Source organism: Nothobranchius furzeri, chromosome 13 (assembly GCF_043380555.1).
Source record: "Nothobranchius furzeri strain GRZ-AD chromosome 13, NfurGRZ-RIMD1, whole genome shotgun sequence".
Lineage (NCBI taxonomy): Eukaryota > Metazoa > Chordata > Actinopteri > Cyprinodontiformes > Nothobranchiidae > Nothobranchius > Nothobranchius furzeri.
The window spans coordinates 58,524,957-58,549,876 of record NC_091753.1 but is presented as its reverse complement, the minus strand read 5'-3'; the positions used below and the strand labels follow the sequence as shown (position 1 = coordinate 58,549,876).

The following is a 24,920-nucleotide window of genomic DNA, read 5'->3' as shown; positions in this document are numbered from 1 at the left end:
ATGGCTGTGAAAGTTGTCTTTCCTTATTAATGAAATCTTACTTATTTAAATCTATTTAGATCTTATGCGTGGTAAACAAAGAACACTTTTTCAAAGTTCAGCAGGTTGAATGTTTTTAGATAAGATAATTCGATATGCAAACAAAACAACAAGATATTGGCTTTTTGAATGTTTACACTTATTTCCATACATCTCAGATATTTTAACTGACAACATTCCAAAATGTGTATAAATGTGTATAAAAATAACAAAGAAGCATATTTCTCAGATTTTTTTTTATTTTTCTTTATTTGCACAAACACCACAATATTCAATTCGATTCAAGTTTATTTATATAGTGCCAAATCACAACAAGAGTCGTCTCAAGGCACTTCACATAATAAACATTCCAATCCAGGTCAGGTCATTAAGCCAATCAGAAAATAATGTTTCCTATATAAGGAACCCAGCAAATTGCATCAAGTCACTGACTAGTGTCAGTGACTATACAGCAATCCTCATACTAAGAAAGCATGCAGCGACAGTGGAGAGGAAAACTCCCTTTTAACAGGAAGAAACCTCCAGAGAATCCTGGCTCAGTATAAGCAGCCATCCTCCACGACTCACTGGGGATCGAGAAGATAGAGCACACACGCACACACACACACACGCACGCTCGCACGCACACATCTAACGTCAAGGAAAGCAAAAAGGACAGTAGAGAAAATAAGAATTGTTTTCTGTAAATCGTCTTGTTAAATAAAAGTTTTATTTAAAAAAATTCAAGGTCATTTTACTTTGTTGACCCAATGAAATAAAAGAAGTGAAAAATAATTCAGATTCAGATTACAGAAGACTTGTTTGACAAACCAAATGTACATTTCAAAAACTAAAATAAATTCACTGCCACATAGAATTTTTATTCTGTTTACTTAAAATATCTGTAATCTCATTACCTCAACAAGCTGAATACTTTACAAAAAAAACTTTTCAGTTGTTTTACATTTGAAAAATCTGATTTGAAACAGAAGTCTGGGCAGCAGAACACGCCCTCTTATCTTTCTCTTTTCTCTTTTTTATTTAATTCAAAATAAAAACAAGTAAAACATACAAACAATAAGAAATACATAACAGAAATATCAAATTTGAACGAAAAGAAGCAGAATGAAGAAAAACAGCTTATAATTTCTGCCCCCTTTTGCAGAAGAAATAATCTATTTATATATAATTACCATGTGTCACACACACACACACACACACACACACACACACACACACACACACACACACACACACACACACACACACACACACACACACACACACACACACACACACACACACACACACACACACACACACACAGATTCATTTTAAACTGTTTCCTGTTCTAAATTCCAGTGTGATCATGATCATTGATTTAATTTACATTTTCATAATTATTTAGTACACTCAATTTCAAATCAAATCAAAGATACTTTATTAATCCCAGAGGGAAATTAGAGGTACAATTAGAAATTAGAGGTCCAAATCTAATCTAGAACACTAAACAGCAGTAACATTCCCACCTTGATTCTCAAAAATGGCTGAAAGTCAGCAGTCAGTGAACCTCCTGCAGCTCGACGACAGCTGCGGACATCTTGGCCTTCTTGTGGTCCGTTTTCCAGGTGAAGATGCCAACGATGCTGACCATGAGCGGCAGAGCCACACACAGCAGGATCCTGCTGACGGGCAGCTCTACGGGACACCGCGCCGTGGCTAAAGGCTCCAGGCTTTGCTCTGTGGAGGGACTCTGGAACAGAAAGGAGGATCTGAAGTCCACCAGTGCTGCCCTGCTGTTCTGTGTGGTGTTCACCTGACACCTCCACCTCCTGTTGTTGTCCTTCGCCTGCAGCTTTATGAGCAGAGTGACGTTACAGCGAGTGTTTTCAATCAGCTGGTACCTGCAGAAGAAATCAGAGAAATCTGGTGAGGAGGTTGGATTTCTGCCGATGCATCCACGAGTTCAGTGAAATCCTTCATGTGAGGGTATTTCACTCATGAGCCGCGAGGACAGAAGAAAGCCTTTACCATGAAAACACTCTGAGCTACAAAAGCAAATCAAAGTTTTGGTGATAAACGTGGAAAAACCTGCCGCTTTAAACGCGTTTTATTAAGTTTCAAAACAAAAATAAAACAAGAAAATATGCAGGAAGTAAAAATGAAACAGTAAATAACAGAGGTGTGACCAAGTCACTGCTTTGCAAGTCACAAGTCTTTCCAGTCAAGTCCAAGTCAAAGACAACCAAGTCCAAGTCAAGTCCAAGCCAAAGACAACCAAGTCCAAGTCAAGTCCAAGTCCTTAACTTTGAATTTTCAAAGCCATCTGTCCAAATTGATGACGTTGATAATAAATAAATTCCAGGAATAAAGATTCTTGAAGCTTCGTTTATTTACTCAAACAAGCAGAAACTGAACCTGGTTCTAAACAAAGCGCTGCTGCGTCCGGCAGAGCAACATCTAACCCACAACCAAGAATCATTCATGATTTTTGCCGTGTCGGGTCACTTTCGTGCTAAAATATCGAATATGCTCGAGTCATCAACAAGTCAACAGATGCAAGTCGATTCAAGTTGCAAGTCACTGGCGTTCAAGTCCGAGTCGAGTCGAAAGTCTTTATAGATTTCAACAAGTCAGAAGTCATTAAAATAATGACTCAAGTCTGACTCGAGTCCAAGTCTTGTGACTCGAGTCCACACCTCTGGTAAATAATAATAATAAAAAACATTTTAAATAAAATATTCATTGTAAATTTTCTAAAAAATGCTCCAAAATCAGAACGGCGTGCGCCGGTCCAACGCTGAGGCCTGCTTTTGAATTTTACCTGTAAAATCACGAAACATGAACTGTTTTCTAAAGAGCTCGGAGGTTTGTTTTTAAGAGGTCGCACCGCGCGATCAGAGGTCTGTACAGTTTTCTTCTGATCTCCTTTTCTGGATCAACACGACAGAAACTAACAAGAAAACACAGAAACAATGAATTTCAACATTCAGTAGTTTTAGATTAAAAACAAAAATAGTTACTTTTGTTCAAATAACTCAAATTAAACTTTTGAAAATTTCTAAATTAAGACTTGATTTCCTCAAAAATCAAAACAGACCAAAATGAAACAGAATCAAATATTGGAGCGTGGAACGGACGTCATCTTTTGGGGTCCCAGGATGTCAAAAACCACGACACCCACCTGGAAAATCCTGAGTAGGTGAATAAATAGAATTTTTGGGGTTTCCTGAAAAGATTAAATTGATGTTAATTTAAACTATTATTTATTTTGTGGTTTTGCTCTCGTGTTCGAGTCCCGGCTGTTCCTGCAAACCCAGAAACGAGCGGTTTTGTGTTTATTTGGATTTTTTGTATTTTACACAGCACCTTCTTGAGTCCTGGAACCCCCCAAGGCTCTTTACAACAGTCAATAATCCATACACACATTCATATGATGAGCTACATCCTAGCCACAGCTGCCTTGGGACGCGCTGAGAGAGGCGAGGCTGCCGAGTCCTCCGACCACCACCAGCAGCAAGCTGGGTTAAGTGTCTTGCCCAAGGACACAACAGCATCATTGTCTGGTGGGAGCCGGGATTGAACCTGCAACCCTCTGATTACTGGACAACCCGCTCTACCTCCTGGGCCACTGACGAACTCAGGAAGGAGTTAGGAGGTGTTGGAGCTTTTCCCTCCTCACAAACATTTTACCCCAAAGGGAGAAAAGAAGATCTTTAAGAGTTTTCACCAGCTTGATTTCTTAATCTGGCCTTTAAAATAATCTGATCTTTAAGATAATCCTCAGATTATCTTAAATGTTAGCATATATTTATGACCTGGTGTTCTGCGGCAGCTGCTCCCCGTTCTCATCCATCCACTGGAGCCGGAACACGCTGGAGTACGACTTGCAGCTTCCTGCGTCGTAGTAAGTGAAGAGGACACAGCTGAGGGTGAGGGTTCCTCCCGCCCGCAGGTCAGTGATGGGGGAGGATGAGTCGATGCTGAGGAGGGAGAGGTAGATGTCGGTCACCTCCTGCTGGTTCTCCAGGCAGACGTAGGAGCCAGCGTCCTCCACCGTGAGGCTGTGCAGGATGATGGAGCAGTTGGACGTGATGCTGATACGACTGGATTTGTCCGAGTCCATCCTCACCCGACCCCCGCTGACCTCCTCAGTGTACCGGACCAGCCCCCCTTTAAAGAAGGTCCACGTGACGGAGGAGCAGTCCGAGGGGAGCTGCTTGCTGCAGGGCAGGAGGGCTTGCCCCCCGAGTCTGCCGTAAACAAACACCGAGTCCTTCTGACCTGTCACACCTGGAAACAGGACAGGTGTCATCAGCTTGGTAAAGAAAATCCCAAAGCTTCATTTGTTTTAAAATTCCACACAGGGTGTCGGTACGACTCTAGATTACCCCCCCCCCCCCCCCCCCCCCACACACACACACAGTGTGGTCAGTGAGAGCTCCGCTGACTAGAAGCTCCTAAGTCAGGTGGTGAGTGAACTGCAGCAGGTAAACGACTCCTACCTGTGTGGAGCAGGCTGGAGAGCAGCAGGACTCGGAGCAGGACCTCGATGCTTCTCGTCATGTTTGTGCCTCTCAGCTCCGTTGCTGCTGCCTTCTGTTGAAGCTGCCTACGTTTCCTGTCACCCTGAAGCAGCAGCCAGGAGGGAGACGCGTGTGAAGCGTTCACACGCTCTGAATCACACAGGGGACGTAATTTTCACTTTAGAAGTGTGGGGGACACGGGGGGGGGGGGGGGGGGTATCTTTACAGTATGCTCTAATGGGAAACAGGCTTCAACACAAACGGTTGTTTTCCGCTTGGTCCTAGAGCTCAACCAGTGTCAATTTAATATAGCGTAATATTGTTTTGGGATGGTAAAAAGTGCAGGGGTCAAAACTTGACTTTGGAAAAAGTGGGGTGGACACGTCCCCCCTGTCCCCCCCCAAAAATTATGTCCATGGAATCACGCCAGAGCAACAAACCATGCACAGGAAAAACCCAGCAGGCCTCACCACGGTCGCTGTGTCGTTTAGTCCTGACGTCTCTGTTCTTTCAGTTAAAGATTCGGAGACTGTTAAAATCACCACATTTAGGGACGCTCATTTTTAAAACCCTGCAGTTAAACTAAAACACAACTGGTTTTCAATCATCACTGCGGATCTCTAGTCTTCATCTGATCCCACTCTGTTTTTAATTCCAGGACATGTTCCTGCTGGTGAGGCTCCAACGTCTGTAATCACCTAAAAAACAACCCAACATCCCAGTGACCTTCTGGTTTTTGTCACAAACACGCCAGTGTCTCTGTTGTTCCGAGGTGTGAAAAGCGGTCGTAAGCATCTTTTCTCCTCCGGGGCTTCTGTTTGTTCTAGAGGAAGTGTAATTATGACACGTTGTGGTGAAAAGCTGCACCAGAGCTGCACTGTTGTGACACGAGGGGCAGAAAGTTCATTTGACCTGAAAAACGCAGCCCCTTTCCTGCAAACTGGCGGCGTTTTATTTAACAGCTCAGCTGAAAATAAAACCAACAGGAGACAGAAGGAGAAGTGCACGCTCCACTCGACTGGAAACAAAAGTGTGTGAGGCTGCACGAAAGCGGCTGGTGGTTGCACGGGTTCAATGGTCGTGCTTTAACACGTCTTCCTTTTGTGGGGTTAGTTGTTAAGCAGCTGCTTTGATTTCACCTCAGTTTATGTTTATTTATTTAGCAGACGCTTTTATCCAAAGCGACTTACAGTTTATAACCTATAGGGCGTGCTGTGATCTGTGGGGGGAACCGGAGTACCCGGAGGAAACCCACGCATGCACGGGGAGAACACGCAACTCCACGCAGAAAGGCCGCAGCCGAGTTTCGAACCTGCGACCTTCGTGCTGCGAGGCAACAGTGCTAACCACTGCGCCACCATGCAGCCCAGTTTAGAACCATCAAGTGTTTTATCTTTAACCCGTTTGAGAGCCAAATAGCAGAAACCAGTGCATTTGGAATCGTACTGGTTCTGTGATTGGTTAGTGAGGAGCTGGTGAAGAAACTTAGCCTCAAAGTGTTTAAATCTGAGTTTTTTCTGCACTTAATCCTAATTTTAGAATTATTTCTACGTCTTCGTTCTGACTTTCAAACACAGTTAAAGTCCTCCTGCAGATCAATCTGTAATCGGACTCATCCGGCCACGTCTTTAATGCCAACAACGCTGAATCGCACTAAAACGAACTTTACTCATTCGGATTCTGACGTTTTCCACATCGAAGAGAAATCTTCACCTGAGAAATGGATCAGATTGTGACACCTGGTCCACGTTGCACATGCTCGTCCTGCAGACGGGACAAACGCGGCCCAGGACGGGGGACTGTCTTCTTCCAGCTCTTGGAGAGTTCAGACGCTTTTTTTTACTCCTCTCTCTCCCTCCTCATCCCAAGGCTCTTTGTCTGTCTTTGGGTTCTGGAAACTGGAAATGATTAAAAATGGATCTGGTCAGTTGGTCTCTCAACGCGATTGACAATTTTTTTCAACAATGGGAACGGGAGAAGGGGCTCCCGAATGCCCCTCTGGGACAGAGCCAGCTGGGCACATCATGGACTCCTGGAAACAGTGGAACCGGTTCTGCCTCTCAGCTGTCAGTAGAGGATTCTGAAGATGTTTGGATATTCGTCGTTTTGGTGTCGGAATTCCTGCTGTTTGGCCTGAGCAGTAACCTGGCATACCGGAAAATTAATGAGCTGTCCAGGAATATTGGCTTAATCCCGGAGCTCAGGGATGGATTACACCGCGCTGTGAACACACAAACTCATATAATTGTCGAGATGAGTCGTAAGCTTGGAACTTTGGCTGAGATTCAGGCTCTGGCACAGAAGGTGGATTCCATCAAGGAGCGAGTTGATGGATCAGCACGGATTGGGATAGATTAATTACGCCATTATTGGATCTCGAGGGGTTGGAGACCAACAGAACACTAAGGCAGAGAGGAAATTATCTCTGTCTGTCCCCAAAACAATTCTTATCTGAATCTGGTGCCCTTGAGCCTGTGAGGCTGAAATGTAAACTCCCCCCTCAGAAGAAATGTGGAATGCTGCCGTCGCTATGGAAACCCTTTCTCCCTATCCCAGCCTGGGCGGGACTGCGACCGGTGAAGGCCGTGGAACCGTATCCCTCCCCTGTCCAAACGGAGGTGATGAGCGCTGCTCCATGCGGCTGCACGCGCTGAAGTTAGGAGAGTCCCAACCCTACCTCCCCACCTAGTGGACACTTATGTTGTGTAATGTCTGAAGTCTGTTGCATTTCTGTCTGAGGTGTTTTATTTGCATAGCACAGCTGCCCTCCCTGTGGACGATAACTCTGAAGTGCCGTTTTTCCCTCCACCTGACTCTATCCTCATATGAACCCTCTTGATCTATTACGGTAGCACGACTCGTGTCGCGAATGACCACAGTCACCGATTCTTCTCGTGTGTCTATGTAGGTATGTCTGATCTCAGAAGTGTGTGTACTGAACCTCTAATTTCCCTCTGGGATTAATAAAGTATCTTTGAATTGAATTGAAGTTGACCCCGCTAATCCTCTCGTCCTATTTTATTGCTCTTTTTCTCACTCTTCTCCCAGGAGCGAAGGCCTCTGAACAACACAGATCCTGGGATCATAAGAGGGCTCAAACTGTTCCACCAAGACAAGTTTGTCAAGACAAGTGTTTGGTCCGAGCGGACATGTTGATTTTTCAAACGTAGACTGCGGTGAACTGAACTCCTATCTGGGTGCTTCAGCAGTCAGCCTTGGCGTGAAGATGGACGGTGCATTCTGCATGGATGCTCATGTGGGTACTGTAGTATCCTCTTCATGTTCTCATTTAAGACGTTTGGCTAAAGTAAAGCCGTTTTTATCTAGACGCGACCTTGAGACTGTAGTTCATGCTTTTATTACCTCACGACTCGACTATTGTAATTCCGTTCTATGTGGTGTAAGTAAGGGGACTGTAAACGGCTGCAGCTTGTCCAGAATGCTGCAGCTAGATTCTTGGACAACAAAAGGAAGCATGAACACGTCACACCCATTTAGGCTGCTGTTGATTTTAGAATTGGTTTTAAACTTATTTTAATGGTGTTTAAGGCGCTGAATGGTGTGGCTCCAGCCTATTTGACGGAGTTGCTGCAGCCATATGCTCCGGCCCGGTCACTCCGCTCTGAGAACCAGCTGCTGCTTGTGACTCCTAAGGCCCGGTTAAAGTTGAGAGGGGACAGGGCGTTCTCTGTTGCTGGTCCTAACTATTAGGGGCTGAGTTTTTAAAATGAGGCTGAAAACCTACTTTTATGATCTGGCTTTTCATTCTGTGGGTTAGCAACTGTTAATGTTTTATATTTTGTAATTCTCATTTGTGGTTTTAATTATGTCTGTGGCGCTATCTGTTTAATTGTTTTATTCTATTGTTGTACAGCACCTTGGTGGCATGCTCATGCCTGTAAGGTGCTTTATAAATAAAGGCTGAGTGAGTGAGTGAGTGAGTGAGTGAGTGAGTGAGTGGTGCCTCCGAGGGAGGCGTTTCAGGTCGGTGCTCCTGGGAGGAGACCTCAGGATCAACCCCGGAGAAGCTGAAAGGAATATTTCTCCGGTCTGGGAATGTTTTGGCAACCCGCTGGAGGAGCTGGGGATTGTCTTGGACTCCCTGGTCAAGCTGCGGAGCTGGAGGAGTGAAGTGAGACGGGATGACGTGGATGGATGTCCTTTTCTTCTAACTTGAATGTGTCAGACAAAAGGTCCGTTTCTTTAAACTGGAAAAGGTGTTTGTTATCTGCCGACAGGTGCAGCAGGTCTGAGGCGGGCCCTCGTAGTCGAGAACGAATCAAATGGATGCTTGGGTGGACGTGTGCAGACTCGGCTGGTTTGAACCGCTGGTCGTTTTGCTTTCTCATCTAACAGGATGTGGTCTGACGGATACGAACTCGCTGCTTCTACCGTCTCAGCTTTGGGACATTTCTGCTTCCCTCTCATGTGTGTGTGACGCGGTTTTGCCCTCGGCGTCTGAAATCCCCCAGAAAGCTGTGAAAATGTTCAGACGGTGATGCGTCAACACCCGTCTGATGTAACCCCTCACACACGTAAATGACAGGACAGAAAAAGCTTCAGATTTTTATTTAACTTGTGCAGCTCGTCCTCCTTCCGTCACAGACACACAAAGAGCAAAAACAAAGGAAAAAGAAGTTTTACTGATGTTTTCGGTTTAAAATCTCTGGAAACTCCATCTGTTGGTTTGCTGTGCAGACCTGAGCGTCCGCCCGGTCACCACCAGGTAAAGGTGAGTTTGTAGAAGAAGTCGTAGCTCTTGGAAAGGAAGCTCCGCTCTGCCACGTGCTGCTCAAAGGTCACCTGGTAGCCTCGACTCCCGATGTCCATCGTCACACAGTCCAGCAGGTCTTTGACCGACGGCGCCCCCTTCCACGGCCCGAACGTCACCACCGACTCCTTATTGGCCGCCAGGCTGTTTATGGCGTTGTCATAGAAACCCAGCTCCTCCTCCGTTCGCAGCACACAGATGAGGATGGTGGAGTGGCGTGCAGCGACTGCCTCGGCTCGGGCGATGCGGATCAGAACCTGGGAGACGAGGAACATTTTCATCTCCGACAAGCTGCTGGAGTTCTGCCCTCAGAAACGTCCAGAAGCAGTTAAAACGTGTTTTAGCCCCTTTAAAAGTCGCGATCAGTTATTAAAGGGACTTTATGGAGTTTTGAATTTTTATGCTCGCGATTGCCCCCTCAGGCCAAAAGCGTAACAGCAGCTTCAATAGGAGGCTCGTGCACGAGGCGCGCATGCTGTACGTGCACACTCCTTAACGAAAATAACAGCTGAGACAGTCCCGTGTGTGTGTGTGTGTAGGAGAACATGCAGCTAATTAATTAAATAATGTGGTTCTGTACCTTTCTCTTCAGCACAGCCGACAAAGGTTTATGATGGGTCAGTCCTCCTGCATGCTCAGATCATTCCCTTCCCTTGCTTGAAAAATTGTTCCAAAATCAAAGTTGAACCCACATCTTTTTTATCTGTGAATTCAATGCCGTTCGGCGAGTCTCAAATAAAAATTTGGACATCTTACTGTAAAAAAATATACCATTAATGTAAAAAAGAAACTCTAAATAAACTATGTTTACATCCAGAATTGAGCCCGGGTCTTCTGCACGAGAGTCAGACATCTTACTAGGTGAGCTAAAGCACCAGTGTTGTTGTTTGTATCTGTAACGTTTATATCCTTGATGACAGCTGAAACAACGTCAAACCAAAGAACGGTTCGGAGTGAAAATGGCTATTTTGTTGCTAATTAGCAGGAAATATCTAGAAGAAAGTTCTACAGAAAGTAGCTAAGGGTCCTCAGAAATGTAGCTAGCTTTGTCACTAGGCGTTAGGAACAGCGACAAAGTGGCACTGCCTCTCTCTCTGCTGCTAAAGCTACGGATAGCAAATGCTACGGGCGATGCCTGAGCGTGAACGCGCATGAAGCAGCCTGCTCGACCCGAGCATCTCTCTTTTTCTGTGATTTTACAGAAAAACAGGCAATCACAGTAAAAATGCCAGGGCTCATTCTACAGGACCAGGGCGTTGCAGGAGAATGTATGAAGAAGACGTTTATTATTTCTATTCATGTTTTGGCGGTCAGACTTCCATAATGCCCCTTTAAGTAAAAAAAATCAAGCTGGAAAAACTCAGTTTCATCAAGTCACCTCTAAAGTAAGTTTGCTGCGATGGTGAATTAGGACAAGTGGTGCTCGCTGCAGAACCACAAAGGCGGAGCTGCACCAGTCAGCCCCGCCCATTCCATCAGAGTCAGTCCAATTCCTTCCAGTTGTCAGACTTGATAGCATTCTGGAACCAAAGAGGGTGTTATAGCTAATATCATCTAAAATGCAAGATTGAGAACGGAGTTGAGAGGTTAATTGAACTGTTTTTGTAAAGGTTCCGTATAATTAAAAATCTAAATTTTTGAACTTTTAATCATGTTATATTGTCATTTCCTCATAAGAAACATGCCAAAGCCATTTTTGGCCTCATTCATGCATTTTCCTCCCATCTCAGCTTCAATTTGGTCTCCTCCCCCGAAGCAGGTCTGGTCTTGGTTCTCAAATCTGGATATTCTGTGAATTTTCTGACAAATTATCTCTGAAATGACTTCTACTGAGACACCGCCAATAAACCATACATCCCATCTACAAAGACACACTGGATGGACAATTACATGTGACGCCACCTGCTTGTTATCAGATTTAGTGGTGAAGTGGTTGTGGTCTCAGCTTTGCATGTAGTTTTGCGCAGGTTCGCCTCCCGGTAGCGGCTCAAACTTTTTTCTTGCTTTCTAGCTACACTTGCCACTACTATGTTTTTAGCCATTTATTGGTATACCGTTTAAAATATAATGACTAATGTGTTTTTATTTTTTTGTTTATTTAGCCAGTGTGAGTCCATTTGTGAGCAGAGTTTCAACTAAAATGCTGTTTAGGAACGACCAAATTCAAAGAACTTGTAGAGACAATAAATATTTTGCGGAAAATAAACATTACAACTAAAATATAAACAAATTAAATGTTTCAGTTGGCTAAATAGATTGCTGCCGACCTCACTGAGAGTCGAACCGGCATCAGCTGAGAGGAAAGCAAGACTTGACTTTGACAATTTTGCCACTGAACTACCAGAGAACACTAAACAATTGTCTTTAAATGCTGTTGTAGGTCGCTTTTGTTGGAGCGGCTGTGGGCAGATAGAAAGAAACCTTTTCATTTTGGGATATATTCAGGCTTTGTCATGTAGCGAGTTATATTTATCTTGTTTAATTGGAGCACAGACAGTTGTAAACTAGTAACAGCCGTAATTCATGTGGGTCAGGTTAGTTTGCGATTAAAAAAAACAAAACAAAACAAAAACCCAGAAGAAGTCAGTGGGCTAGGCTGTTTGCGTGAGTGGGCGGGGCTGACTCTGGTGCAGCTCCGCCTCTGTGGTTCTGCAGCGAGCACCCTCTCCAGTAGGAGGACACGTGCAGATGAGCGCTCAAACTGAAATGTTCCTAAAACTGACCACTCAGCTTGATTTAACCCTTTAACCTCCACACCAAGAAGAAAGTTAGAATTTGTTTTTACTCATTTTGGGGCAAAATCAAATGTAAATTAACGTAATAATAATATAAACTAACATTAGCAATGTTAAATATTCACACAGCTCCATATTTTTTAGACCTTTCATTGTTTGCTTTAGATGCTCATGAAGATTAATTAGGCTGTAAAGCTTTATGTCCTTCTTTGGAGCCCGTACCGAAGAGGACACCTGAAGTCTCACCTCGATGTTCTCTTTGTAGTGGGGGACTCTGGACAGGAACTGCTGCCGTCCCACCAGCTCTCCAAACATCTGAGGCGTCTCCTCCAGACGTTTGACGAGAGCTTTGATGCCGTAGTGAACCGCCTCTTCATGAACCTGCACAGAACCAGTTCAACTGTAAAAACTCTCCAACGCGTCTGTCCGCGAGGACTCACATCTCAGACCTCCCGGATGTTCTCCGTGGGCAGCTTCTCCGACCTCAGGAACTCCAGAACCGGTCCAAAGTGAGTCCCGTCACGGTCGATAAAGAGGCGTCCCTGAGCATCGATGCGGGGTTTGGGATGCCCACTGAACAACTCCGCCAGCCTGGAGTCCGGGTGTTTTCTGAGCGTGCTCAGTGTGGTGCTGAACAGCTGACCCCCAACATTCAACTGGACCACAGGAGAGGGCTGAGGAGAACATGTAGGACCAAATGTTCGGATACATTTAGTTAATACACAAAGATGAGCGGAGCCATTTCTGGATTCAACTTAAAATGAGCATAAATGCGTGCATGGACGTAATTTTTTTTGGGGGGGGGGCAGGGGGGACATGTCCCCCCCACTTTTTCCAAAGTCAAGTTTTGACCCCTGCACTTTTTACCATCCAAAAACAATATTACTTTATATTAAATTGACACTGGTTGAGCTCTAGAACCAAGCAGAAAACAACTGTTTGTGTGGAAGCCTGTTTCCCATTAGAACATACTGTAAAGATACCCCCCCCCCCGTGCCCCCCCCCCCCCCACTTCTAAAGTGAAAATTACGTCCATGAATGCGTGCATGTCCTAAACCCGCGGATCCACGCAGGGTCGTGGGGGGCTGGTGCTCATCTCCAGCGGTCTCTGGGCAAGCAGGCGGGGACGGGTACACCCTGCAGGTTGCCAGTCCATCACAGGGCAACACAGAGAACACACTCTCCCCCTGACTCATATTTGTGGGAGGGACCCGGAGTACCTGGAGAAGGAGAACATGCGAACTGCACGCAGAAAGAGCCCAGGCCGGGATGTGAACCCAGGACCTTGTTCCTGGAAGAAAACATCCCTAACCACTGTGCAGCTCGTGCATGAATCCCTCTTTCATGTACTTTGATTTTGCTTCCAACACAATAAATATTCTGAAGGTCTTCAAGTATCAGTTCTGGACTGGTACCAGAACTTTTCTACTATATTTATTCATTAGTTTCATAAACTCAGAGATAATTCAGTTTATGCAAAACATAGTAAAAAAATAATAAAACAATCTGGATCGCTGCTGGTTAAATAATTTACGGCTACCTTTGATCTCATTTGGCTCCTCATACACAATAAAAAAGGTGGTAAAATGTTAAAAGCATTTATTTAGGAAACATAAAACAAATAAATGTTTAAATAGAACCTACATTTATAATTTTATCTAAATATTCATAATGTTAAAATTTGGGCCTGATTTACAAATCAGTAAATTCAGATTTGAATTCAAATATTTGGACTTGGAACTAAATATTTCTGTCACACGTTTACATTTTATTCTGAACATTTATTTTAACTTAAATGTTCGACAACTACAGCTGGAGGTTTTCCAAACGGCGCCCCATAGAACGTTAAATGCAGCATTTTAACAAAGCCAGAATCACGAGTTGGTTTTTGTTTGATTTGCATTTGAAAACTTGTAAATCAAACATTTAGTGGAATTAAAACGAACACAGACTCCAATAAAATAATTATGTAACAGACCCTAATTAAAAACAAGTTTGAACAATAAAGTTTGATTTTAATTCATTTCCTTTAGTTAAATCTGAGCGTCAAGAATTTAAATGAGCCACATCTGCTCCGAGTTTGGGTTTGAGTCGCCAGCCAGCAGCTTCACAAACATCTAGCCCGGAGCAGAAAGGAGAACTCTGTCCGCCCGGCGCACCTGTCCGCAGGTAAGACTTCTACCTTTTACTGCGTCAACACTCAAACACGAGTCTGCTTCCTTACCGAGACGGCGACAGAAACGCGTTTCTCTGCGGTTTTGCTGTCCGGTAAACTCATCTTGTTCTCGTTGAGTCCAGGTGGGGCGAAGAGCTGGGCAGGTAGCAGCCAGGGGGCGGGGCTTAACCCGGACCTTAAAGGAATGGTTCGTTCCGGTGTCATCTAATTAAAGATCGAATTTAGCACACCAAGTTATAAAATTAAACCTAAAATATTTATATATGAACAAATAACTGAAAAAAGAATGATGGAAATTATATTGAGAGCTGCCACGGGCTCTTATTTTGAAAGTACAACAGGAACTCCTCCTCGGTAGACACCACGTGACTTCCATGACCACATTTCGAGCACAGACACCTTCCATAAGTCCGGCATTAATGTGTTAAATTGTATTTATAAGAATTAGCGAAACCAAACAGGAAGTCTTCATCTTATTTAACCAGGAAGTTCCCGCTGAGATAAAAACCTCGTCTTCAACGGAGTCCTGGCCAAGAGCCAGCATTCCAGAGGCTGTAAAAATAAACAAAACAACACGAACAGGTGTATTTTCCAGATTTTATTGTTTTTGTACACAAAATCTTCAGTCCATCCAGCAGAACGACTCAAGACCTGGAAAACAGACAAACGACGTGTTAAACATGTCCGAGTTCATGGGTTTGAAGTGATGAATGACTCTGGTCCAATCATTTTTGCTGCTGCTCTCTCATCTAGAACATCTCAGAGCTGACCAAACCCTTCTCAGACAAATGCCTCAATGTCTTCAACTGAAGAGGCCTCGCTGTTCTGGAGGACTGGAGCAGGACCACAGAACGTGAACCTGAACCAGGAGCCACCAGAACCAGACCGAGACCCGTTCCGACTCGTCATCGTCTCATCACTGAAGGGACAGAAGCCACTGGCCACTAGGGATGGGTACCTTTGACATTTGAATCGATACCGGTACTTAACGGTACCGATTTTAGATACTTTTGAGTGTTGAATAATTTAATTCTCTTTTATAATTAAATATATATTTTTCTCAATTTATAACCATATTTGATAAATATCATGATAAATAACATACAACTGTTTGTATTTTAACATCGTCCTTGTAGTTTTATAAGCTGATAATTAAACTGAAGCAAACATCTTTACTGTGAACTAAATTTACTGTGTATCTTCATTCCTTTTGCCGTCCTTTTTCATTTGATTTTTCCTACTGGGAAATTAGAATTTCCGAGGAGAAAGCGAACGCACCATTAGCTGATAACAATGGTGGCAATGGAAGCTAACATATCAAGCTAACGTTATCTTAAACAGTTTATTTAGCTGCTGGAGCAGATTAAAACGATGATGCCTCACACTTAGATCGTTGTCGCTGGTTTCATCTTCACCCAATCACCCGCCGCATTTAGTGAAGTGGACCCAAGCTTTAGCGCGTTCTTTCTACCATGCTGCTCTGTTTACAACTGGCTCGCAGCGACCGACGACATAACGCTCTTACGCATGTGCAGCTGTCTTGGCAAGTTCTCGTTATGAAGGACGGGTACCGAAACGAGGCACCTTTTCAAATGACGTGAATCGGTGCTCAGTCGGTACCTTTAAAAAGTACCAAATTCGGAACCCATCCCTACTGGCCACCCGGCTTTAGACGCCAGTGTGACCTTTGGAGCTGCTACAGAAAACGATCACCTGGACTTAAACGATCTGAAGCATCAGCCTCATCTACAGACATCAGATGTTTGTTGTAGAAAGACGTGAGCAGAGTATCTCACCCTCTATGCGGTGGGAACAGGTGCTCCCTGGGGCATGACGGGCACCTCGGGCTTGCACACGGCCCCCTTCTGCTCAGACGTGGGTGTGCTGGGCAGGTGCTCCTCTTTTGGCTCTACGATGCTGACGTGGTCAGGCAGGGGCTTCTTGGGGCCAATCTTACCAGTGGGGTCCCACGGCAGCATGATCTTCACCTTGATGCCCAGCACACCTGAGGAGAACCAACAGGAGCATCAGTTTCTGGTTCACCGGGATGTGGACGTGCAGCCGGAGCCAGAGGGACTCACCCTGCCTCAGCAGCACGTGGCGGACAGCTGTGTCGACATAGTAGTTGACGGGGTCTCCGCTGTGGATCATCAGGCCGTCCACAAACTTCATGGACTTGGCCCTCTGACCCCTCAGCTTACCGGAAACCACGACCTCGCACCCCTTAGCGCCGCTCTCCATGATGAACCTCAACACGCCATAGCAGGCCCTGAAAGAGGAGAAAGGTTAGACCGTTCCTGCAAGAGAACGACGTGAAAATCCGACGACACCATTTTAAATGTAAGCAACGGAGCACAGACCCTATTCATTCAAACCCTTCTCAGACAAATGCCTCAATGTCTTCAACTGAAGAGGCCTCGCTGTTCTGGAGGACCGGAGCAGGACCACAGAACGTGGACCTGAACCAGGAGCCACCAGAACCAGACCGAGACCCGTTCCGACTCGTCATCGTCTCATCACTGAAGGGACACGAAAACTCAAACCCGCTGAAACCCGCATCACCAGAGTGAGACCATTCTAACCTTGTAGGCCAGAAATTAACACTTCAACAGGAATAAAGCAGATTCGTGTGCATTTTTTAAACTAACCAGACGAAACACACCTTTGAGATGATCAGAGACGCAGATTAAGCAGGCGAGTGTTAACGCTCACCTCCTCACAGCCAGACCTCCCAGCAGCTTGTAGCGCAGAGACTCAGCCTGAGCGATGGCACACAGGCCGCGAGTGGCCACCTTCTCAGCATAAAGCTGAAAGAGAAGAAACATTAAAGAGGCGTGAATAAAAACACGCCGGGAAGCAAACAGACATGGTTAATGTTAGGACCATCTGCCTCCAGGTTTCAGAAAATCAAACTCTCCTTCTTCCCTTCTCAAAAGACGTTTGACTTCATGTTAGGACTTCCTGGTCTGAGGAACCAGAGCAGAACCACAGAACGTGGTACCAAACCAGTCACCGTCAGAACCAGGCTGAGTCTCGCTCCGTCTCGTCATCGTATCATCACTGAAGGGAAACCTGATGGCTGACTTTAAAAGCCCAGATCTTAGGGAGCCTTTTCTTCTGAACCGTGAGCAGCAGATTGAGTCTTACGCAGGTGAGTGAAACCTTTCTGACCGTCCTACCTCGACGCTGCCCTCAGGGAAGCCGAACCTCTTCTGGACCACAGCGGTCAGCTCTCTGATCCGACGGCCCTTCTCTCCCAGAACATTCTGGGTCCTACAGGGAGAGAAGAACATGTTTTAATCAGCCAGGAGTTGTTTTTACACAGCGGTGCATCATTACTTCCTGTTCAGTGTCATGGGAGCAGGTGTCTATCCACAGCAATCCCTGGGCAACACGCGAGGTTACCTGGACAGGCAACGACTCCATCACAAGACTTCTGAAGCATCCAGGTTGTAGTGACGTTAAGGGTCGTGCTACACGCTGAGCAAGCCCGTTGAAGTGTTAAGAGTGCTGACTCGTTAACGCATCCACTGCCAGCCGTTTCCTGATCGCTAAAGGCCTTCGCTGCCGGCGTTTCTCGCCGTTTTTTTTTAAAGAGTCACAGAACTTTGCGCGCTAGGATGATGTCGACGCCAAAACAACCAAAACAAAACAGAGACTCACCTCTTACATCAGGAAGAATCCGCGCGCTTCGAGCGTTATCCGTTCTTTCATAATCCGTTGTTGAATTGTGATCGGCAGAAGCTTTTCCGGTTCGCGCCTCACTTTTTTAACAGCAGCGGCCCAAAACGATCTCCTAACACATGGATGTTCTGCTACGTGATCACGTGACCTGTGACGTATGCGGATGAAGATCAGCTTCAGAGCTGAGATGTTTGTTCTCATGGTGCGGGGGCTCGTCCGACGCCCAAACAGTAAAAAAAAAATGCAAATGACGACTTTAGTCTTTAGACTTTGAACGAGTTAAGTGGTAACGGCATATCTGACCTGCTTAAGCCTCCCACTGCCCTAATGGGTGTGACCCCGCGAGGGAAGTTGACCGTTGAGCAGGGTTGATGGTTTATCCCTTGGGTCCATGTGGTAGGGGTGAGGAGAGAGCACCACCTCACCCCTACCACATGGACCTCAAGAGATAAACCATCAGTCCTGCTCAATGGTCAACTTCCCTCGCGGGGTCACACCCATTAGGGCAGTGGGAGGGTTAACCCACACGTGCCAAACGCGGTTACTCCGTACATCCACTATGAGACATAAGAGGAAGCTGCTCCTGTACTTTAGAAGATCTGCCCACCACCACCCAGACTCAAAACCCACGTTTATGATCGGGCTTTTAAATCATGACACAGAAATGGGTTCATTTGAGCTTTTAGTACTCTTATTGATATTTAGAGAATCACGACACTAGTGTGTAATATTTCAGTTCTCAGTGTGTTTTTATCTGTATTACCTTATCTGGTGTCATTGTCTTAACCAGCTGATTGGACGCCTCGTTTTATTTGACGTATCCAACGATGTGCTGGCTTGTTGGCTGCGTATATTTACCGTATCACCCATGAGGCGCTTTAGTCAGCTCACATGCTGGTTTTAAATGCGCGTGATAAATAAAGTGGTATAGTAATGGGGCGTCTGTGGCTCGATGGGTAGAGCTGTTTGTTGATCCCGCACCACATTCATCTGGATTAGTGGCCTAGTGGTATGAACATCTGCCCCGAGACGGGGAGATCGTTGATTCAATTCCACAGCTGGTCATATTAAAGGCTTTAAAAATGGCTCCCTGCATGACACTAAGCATTAAGGGGTTCGATTGGGGAGTTACCAAGTGGCTAGATGACAACAGAACAATAAAAATCAAACAAAAGAGGCAGAATAAGGAATATGCCTTCTTATAAAGCCCAATCTAAAATCACACCAACTGAATGCCGCCGCTCAACTCACCTAGTGGCCAGGATGATGATCTCTGTCCTGGTTGGAGTCACGCGCACCTCCACACCTGAATATCCATCCTCAGCCAACTCACGAGTCAGAAACTCGTTCAGCTCGGCCTTGAAGATACCGTCTGCTACGAACTAGACAGATCAGAAGCATGACCCATCATTACTACCAAGAGAAACAAGAGCCAGTAGCAGAAACCTGAAACAGTTATTTAAATAGCACACATCTGACACAGGATCACAAAGTTCTTCACACGGAACAAAATCAAATAAAACGATGATCTCAAAGAAGAAATAGATCAACATCAGGAAAAGAACATTTAAGTGCTAGAAACCTTTTGCACAGCTTGGTGTTATTAAAATCTACTCACTACATTAAAGTTCTGAGTCCAGTTTACTTTCACCAGAATAGTTTAGACGATCACTCCAGATTACGGGTTATCGGACAGTAGCCGACCCTAGAAATGCTGAGCAGCAACACTAAAACGCAACGACAGTTGAGCTAAAGAATTAATCATATTAACGAATAAACTCAGATTTTAGGACTTATCAAACTCCCACGCACCACTTTGAGACACGTGCACACAGCTTGATAAAAAAGTACGATTCAAAGTCTTTATTTTGCGTTTTTATTGCCGTTAATACCAAAGCGTCGGTAGTCTTTAACGAGTTAGCTTGGTTGTCTCCGTTAGCAGCTAGCTAACATGCTAAACAACCGAACCCACGTTTCAGAACCTTTGATTTAATGTTTTATAGTTTCACGGCGTCCACCCGACGTTAACACCGGAGCTCGAGCCGGTTAAGCAGCTCTTCCTGTGGCCCCGGCGGTCAGAGCCATGCTAGCTAACGAAGAGAGGAGGGCGCGGAACCACCACAATCGAGATCAATCCTCCCCGAACCGGAGGAGGACGGGTTCATCTGACCACGAGACAAGCACGGGGCAGTTCTGTCCCATCTGAAAGGGACATATTTCCACATGGGTCCACTGTCCGTGCGAATAAAAGCGGGATTTAACACTGCTAACCTTCCTCTTCTTGGAGATTTGCACCGCCATCTTCCAAAAGGCCGTAGACAGGAAAGGACCCTGCAAGGAGGCGGAAATGCCTTTATACTGAAAGGTAACATTTCCGGTGACGTAAATTCTAATGTAACACAGGGAAATGTAGTTTTTTTTAAATGTGTCCTTAAGCTTTATTTTCGCTGTTAATAACGGATTGATTATTTCAGAACTGCATTGAAAATCATATTAATCACAAGTCTTAGTTTATATTTGTGTTTTATCATCGATTCTGTTCATAACTTTTATGGGCAGGATTTTTTAGGCGCAGCGTGTTGAGGGGATCTGTTTTGGCGAGGGTCGAGTCTCTGCTTTTGGCAGCTGATGTGGTCCTGTTGGCTTCATCAGAGCGTGATCTCCAGCTTTTGCGGTTCGCAGCCGAGTGTGAAGCAGCTGGGATGAGAATCAGCTCCTCTAAATCCAAGACCATGGTCTAGAGCCGGAAAATGGTTGAATGCCTTCTCCAGGTCAGGGATGAGGTCCTGCACCAAGTGGAGGAGTTTATCTGAGGGTCTTGTTTACGAGTGAGGGAAAGATGGAGCGTGAGATCGACAGGTGGATTGGTGCTGCATCTGCAGTGATGCGGGCGTTGTACCGGTCTGTCGTGGTGAAGAGAGAGCTGAGCCGGAAGGTAAAGCTCCCGATTTACCAGATGATCTACGTTCCTACCCTCACCTATGGTCATGAGCTCTGGGTAGAGACCGAAAGAACAAGATCATGGATACAAGCGGCCGAAATGAGTTTTCTCTGCAGGGTGGCTGGGCTCTTCCTTAGAGATAGGGTGAGAAGATTGGTCATCTGGGAGGGGCTCGGAGTAGAATCGCTGCACCTCCACATCAATCAATCAATCAATCAATCAATCAATCAAAGCTTTTTTTATAAAGCGCCTTCCGCAACCCTGTCAGGAAGCCCAAGGCGCTGAAGAGCCAGTTGAGGTGGCTCAGGCATCTGGTCAGGATGCCTCTGGACGCCTCCCTGGTGAGGTTTTCCAGGTACGTCCAACCGGGAGGAGACCTAAAGGAAGACCCAGGACACGCTAGAGGGACTATGTCTCTCACCTGGCCAGGGAACGCCTGGGGATTCCTCCAGAGGAGCTGGTCCAAGTGGCTGGGAGAGGGAAGTCTGGGCCTCTCTGCTTATGCTGCTACCCCCACGACCCGACTCGGGATAAGCGGATGAAAATGGATGGATGAATGTTTTTGGCTTTCCAGCTGAAAATAATACTGTAATAATGTGACCACTTTAAACGTTTATTGCTGAAACACAATAAATCATGGGTTTTGAACTTTTTTATTGTTAAAACAAGATAAATTTTGTTTTCATCACAGAATTTTATTAAACAAACATGGTAATTGAGTGGTTGATTTTTGTTACTTTTTGGCTCATAAAGACCAATTCATATTTGTGTGTGTGTGTGTGTGTGTATAGCCCGATTATGTCTCATAATTAGAGTATGCACACACACACACACACACACACACACACACACACACACACACACACACACGCGCGTGTGTGTGTACTCTATGTGACATATACAGACATTGTCTTCAGACAGGAAACACTCCAAGAACCAGGGGTGGATTTAGGGCTGAAAAAGATCCGGGGCTTAACACACATGCGCGCTCACACACACACGTAACACGCACTAGTCTTTTCATAAAACATTCGGGGCTTGAGCCCAAGTAGCCGGGCCTAAGGTCAGATGTTTCAGAACAGTTTAGTCTTCATGTTTTACTGAAACCTAACGTAACAGAAAATAAACAACAACTAAAAAAGTCAAAACATAATCAGCTGAATCGTTAAATTAAAAGTTGTTATGGTTTTTGAGTAGTTCACACAACGTCCACTAGATGGCACTTGTTCAACATTTACTCCCAAGAAATGTTTTCTGATGGCTCCAAGATTGAGAAACTTCATCCATTCATCTCTGGCCAAGCAGGCAGGGTGCACCCTTGCCAGTCCGTCGCTGGGCAACACAGAAACACACACGGGCCAAACAATCACACACACACACACACACACACACACACAACACACACACACACACACACACACACGTTGCACAGGAGAACATACAAACCCCATGCAGAAGTACCCCAGGTCAAGATCTGATCCCGGGCCCTTCTTGTTGCCAGGCAACAGCACTAGCCACTGCGTCACCTTGCAGCCCACGACGGAGAGACTTAATAAAGACATGTGTGTGTGTGTGACAGACTGGAATCATGCAAACAAACAAAAAAAAAGGGGGTTCTTTGAAGTACAAAATATTTTTTCACTGATAAATTTATTTTCTGAATCAAATGCTGCAAATATATCTTTATTGACAGAAATAAACAACAAACAAACACAACAACAGCTGATAGGTTAAATAAGAAGTGAATGATCGTAGTAACAGCAGCTTCAAACCACTCAGACTGTTTCTTCACGACGCTTTTCGGACGGTTTTTGTTAAGATTCAGAACTTTGACATGACAGCTACGTATTTTTGCCGATTTTCACTCAACTGTGCTGTTGGTGTAAAACATGATCCTCAGAGAAACTGTCTGAAAATATTCCAGCTCACGTTTTTAGATTTCAGCTTCTGCGGTAAACCTGTCAGAAACGAGACGACTTGTTTATTTATTACACGCTGAGAGCAGTGGGCCACGGTTCCTCTCAGCAGCAGTTACTGGCCTCCGACGTCTGTTTCTCTCCTCCGAGCCACAGAGGAGCGCTGTTGATCTTCTGGGCCTTGGCTTGTGAGGCCTCACCCCGCATGCCCCCTCCCTCGCTGGCCAGACGCTTGTGGATCTCTGAGGCCATGGTGAGGAACGCCTTCTCCACGTTGTCAGAGCTCTTAGCGCTCGTCTCCAGGAAGGGGATCTTCAGAGACGAGGCCAGGTCCTGAGAGTCAGAGGAGGCTTGAGAGGTTTTTATGTTGAATTTACTAATAAAACATGTAAAAACTGGGAATGAAAGGGGACTGTAGGAAAGAGAGATGAACACAATAGAAAAATCTGGTTTATTCTGTAAAATCCACCAACTGTTTAGGGCAGGGGTGTCCAATCCTGGTCCTCGAGGGCCGGTATCCAGCACGTTTTCATTTTAACCTGCTTCAACACACCTGATTTCAATCAGCAGGTGATTAACAGGCTTCTGCAGAGCCTGATGAGCTGCTGCACAGGTGATTCAACCAGCTAATCAAGCACGTTGAAGCAGAAAAACCACAAAACCTGCTGGTTACCGGCCCTCCAGGACCAGGATTGGACAGCCCTGGTTTAGGGTATGTGACAGAAATAAACAGTGGTTGTTATACCCAAGATGACAGCAGTGGTGAACTTCATGAAGATTGTGAAAAGCTAAAGTCTTTTAAGACTCGAGTCAGAATCTCACGGCTTCAGCTGCTGAGTGTGTGTTGGCGTGTGTTCCCAGTTTCTCCAGCTTCTCCGTCTGCGTCAGTGCGCAGACACGCAACGCCATTATCCGTCCTTGCGGGCCTGCTGGAGAGCTCTGCGAGGACGCACGGAGTCGAGCTCTCTTTTCTAAACATCCGTCCATCAAGACGGAGAACGCAGGTCAGGACGCCGCTGTCGTCTACACCTCCACCATTGCGCCCTCAAAACCATAAAGAGAGCCGAGGATAACAAGCGGCAGACACGGAGAAGCTTGAAGAATACCTCGCCAAAAAACTCTAAAAACATGAACGTTTAATTCTCCCGTGACTGGAGGAGTGAAAAGATGCGCAGCAAGCGTTTTATTTGTGGACGGAAATGACAGGAAACGTGGGTTTAGAGGTGGCGAGCGCATGAAGAGGTGGAGGAGGATGAGAGACAAATTTGTCTGTGTTAAAAGTCTCTTATAGAGCTCCGGGAGTTGACGTCACTTCTCCCGGCATGCAACAGTTCAAATCGAAACGGCGCCATATTGGCAGGCAGAAGCCGGCAGCTGGACTATTTGTTATTGTCAGAAAACTCAATCAAACGGGAAATATGGTAGATTCCTGTTGTGCCCCAGGATGCAGAACAGACATGGACGACGTAAGGAATGAGCCTTCTACAGGATTCCCAAAGATCCAGAGCGCCGGAAACGTTGGATCATTATAATAAAACGCGCTAGTGACCGGGCTAAAATGAAGCTGTGGGATCCCGAGAGTAAAGGTTCTCGCTTATGCAGCGACCGCTTCATATCAGGTACTTGAACCAACGTTTCCTCAACTGTGTATGGTGTTTATTTTAAATGCTTTTATTATGATTCTTAGTGGGCTTCCTAAACTTATTTTGGCGGGGCTTTTTCTGTCTTATTACTCACAGCAACAAGTAAACGTCACGTAAAACGTTGCCTCGTGAGTTCTGCGTGCTGCCGTTTACGTGTTTTATGATCACAGCAACTAACCGGCTAAGCTGTATTTCATTTTTAAGCAATGGTTGATCAATTGTCAGATCACACATAAAAAGCACTTTGGATTGCTGTTATCTGTCTCACCGAGACAGATCTCAGACAGATCCTGAGACGCTCCTGCCTGACATTTTTATTTTATTCACGGAAAAAACAATTAAACTAGTGATTTCTCTTGGCGTTCAGTTTATACATTCAAACAGCACAGCACTCTATTTAAACTTCTTACATGTAAATCTGTTATTTGTCCATCCATCCATCCATCCATCCATCCATCCATCCATCCATCCATTTTCATCCGCTTATCCGGAGTCGGGTTGCGGGGGCAG

The 24,920-nt window shown here is 45.4% G+C and overlaps 4 protein-coding genes and 2 non-coding genes across 6 annotated transcripts in view; all 6 read right to left on the bottom strand.

Moving 5' to 3' along the window:
- Positions 1-1,436: 1,436 nt before the first annotated feature.
- Positions 1,437-4,716, bottom strand: LOC107379840 (uncharacterized). The gene is made up of 3 exons (XM_015950791.3): positions 4,524-4,716; positions 3,837-4,311; positions 1,437-1,922 (listed from the first exon to the last, which is right to left on the bottom strand). Exons 1-3 carry the CDS (start codon positions 4,582-4,584, stop codon positions 1,580-1,582), a joined length of 879 nt encoding a protein of 292 aa, XP_015806277.1. The 5' UTR covers positions 4,585-4,716; the 3' UTR covers positions 1,437-1,579.
- Positions 4,717-9,097: 4,381 nt separating this feature from the next.
- kctd14 (potassium channel tetramerization domain containing 14) lies at positions 9,098-14,470 on the bottom strand. Its single transcript, XM_015950792.3, has 4 exons — positions 14,275-14,470; positions 12,500-12,724; positions 12,297-12,431; positions 9,098-9,572 (listed from the first exon to the last, which is right to left on the bottom strand). Exons 1-4 carry the CDS (start codon positions 14,428-14,430, stop codon positions 9,261-9,263), a joined length of 828 nt encoding a protein of 275 aa, XP_015806278.1. The 5' UTR covers positions 14,431-14,470; the 3' UTR covers positions 9,098-9,260.
- A 339-nt stretch (positions 14,471-14,809) lies between these two features.
- rps3 (ribosomal protein S3) lies at positions 14,810-20,265 on the bottom strand. Its single transcript, XM_015950793.3, has 7 exons — positions 20,182-20,265; positions 19,162-19,292; positions 17,406-17,499; positions 16,939-17,033; positions 16,308-16,495; positions 16,023-16,231; positions 14,810-14,877 (listed from the first exon to the last, which is right to left on the bottom strand). The coding sequence occupies exons 1-6, from the start codon at positions 20,209-20,211 to the stop codon at positions 16,026-16,028; spliced, it is 744 nt and encodes a 247-aa protein (XP_015806279.1). The 5' UTR covers positions 20,212-20,265; the 3' UTR covers positions 14,810-14,877; positions 16,023-16,025.
- On the bottom strand, positions 15,002-15,151 carry LOC129163993 (small nucleolar RNA SNORD15). The gene has a single exon (XR_008563794.1). It is a non-coding gene; the product is annotated as a small nucleolar RNA SNORD15 (small nucleolar RNA).
- On the bottom strand, positions 16,602-16,751 carry LOC129163992 (small nucleolar RNA SNORD15). Its single transcript, XR_008563793.1, has one exon. It is a non-coding gene; the product is annotated as a small nucleolar RNA SNORD15 (small nucleolar RNA).
- Positions 20,266-22,688: 2,423 nt separating the features above from the next.
- Positions 22,689-24,920, bottom strand: part of LOC107379843 (ras-related protein ORAB-1) — a 5,276-nt gene continuing 3,044 nt past the window's right edge. Inside the window, exon 6 of the mRNA XM_015950794.3 lies at positions 22,689-23,100. Coding sequence (XP_015806280.3) covers positions 22,873-23,100 — 228 coding nt within the window. The 3' untranslated portion in view covers positions 22,689-22,872. The remainder of the gene's footprint in view (positions 23,101-24,920) is intronic.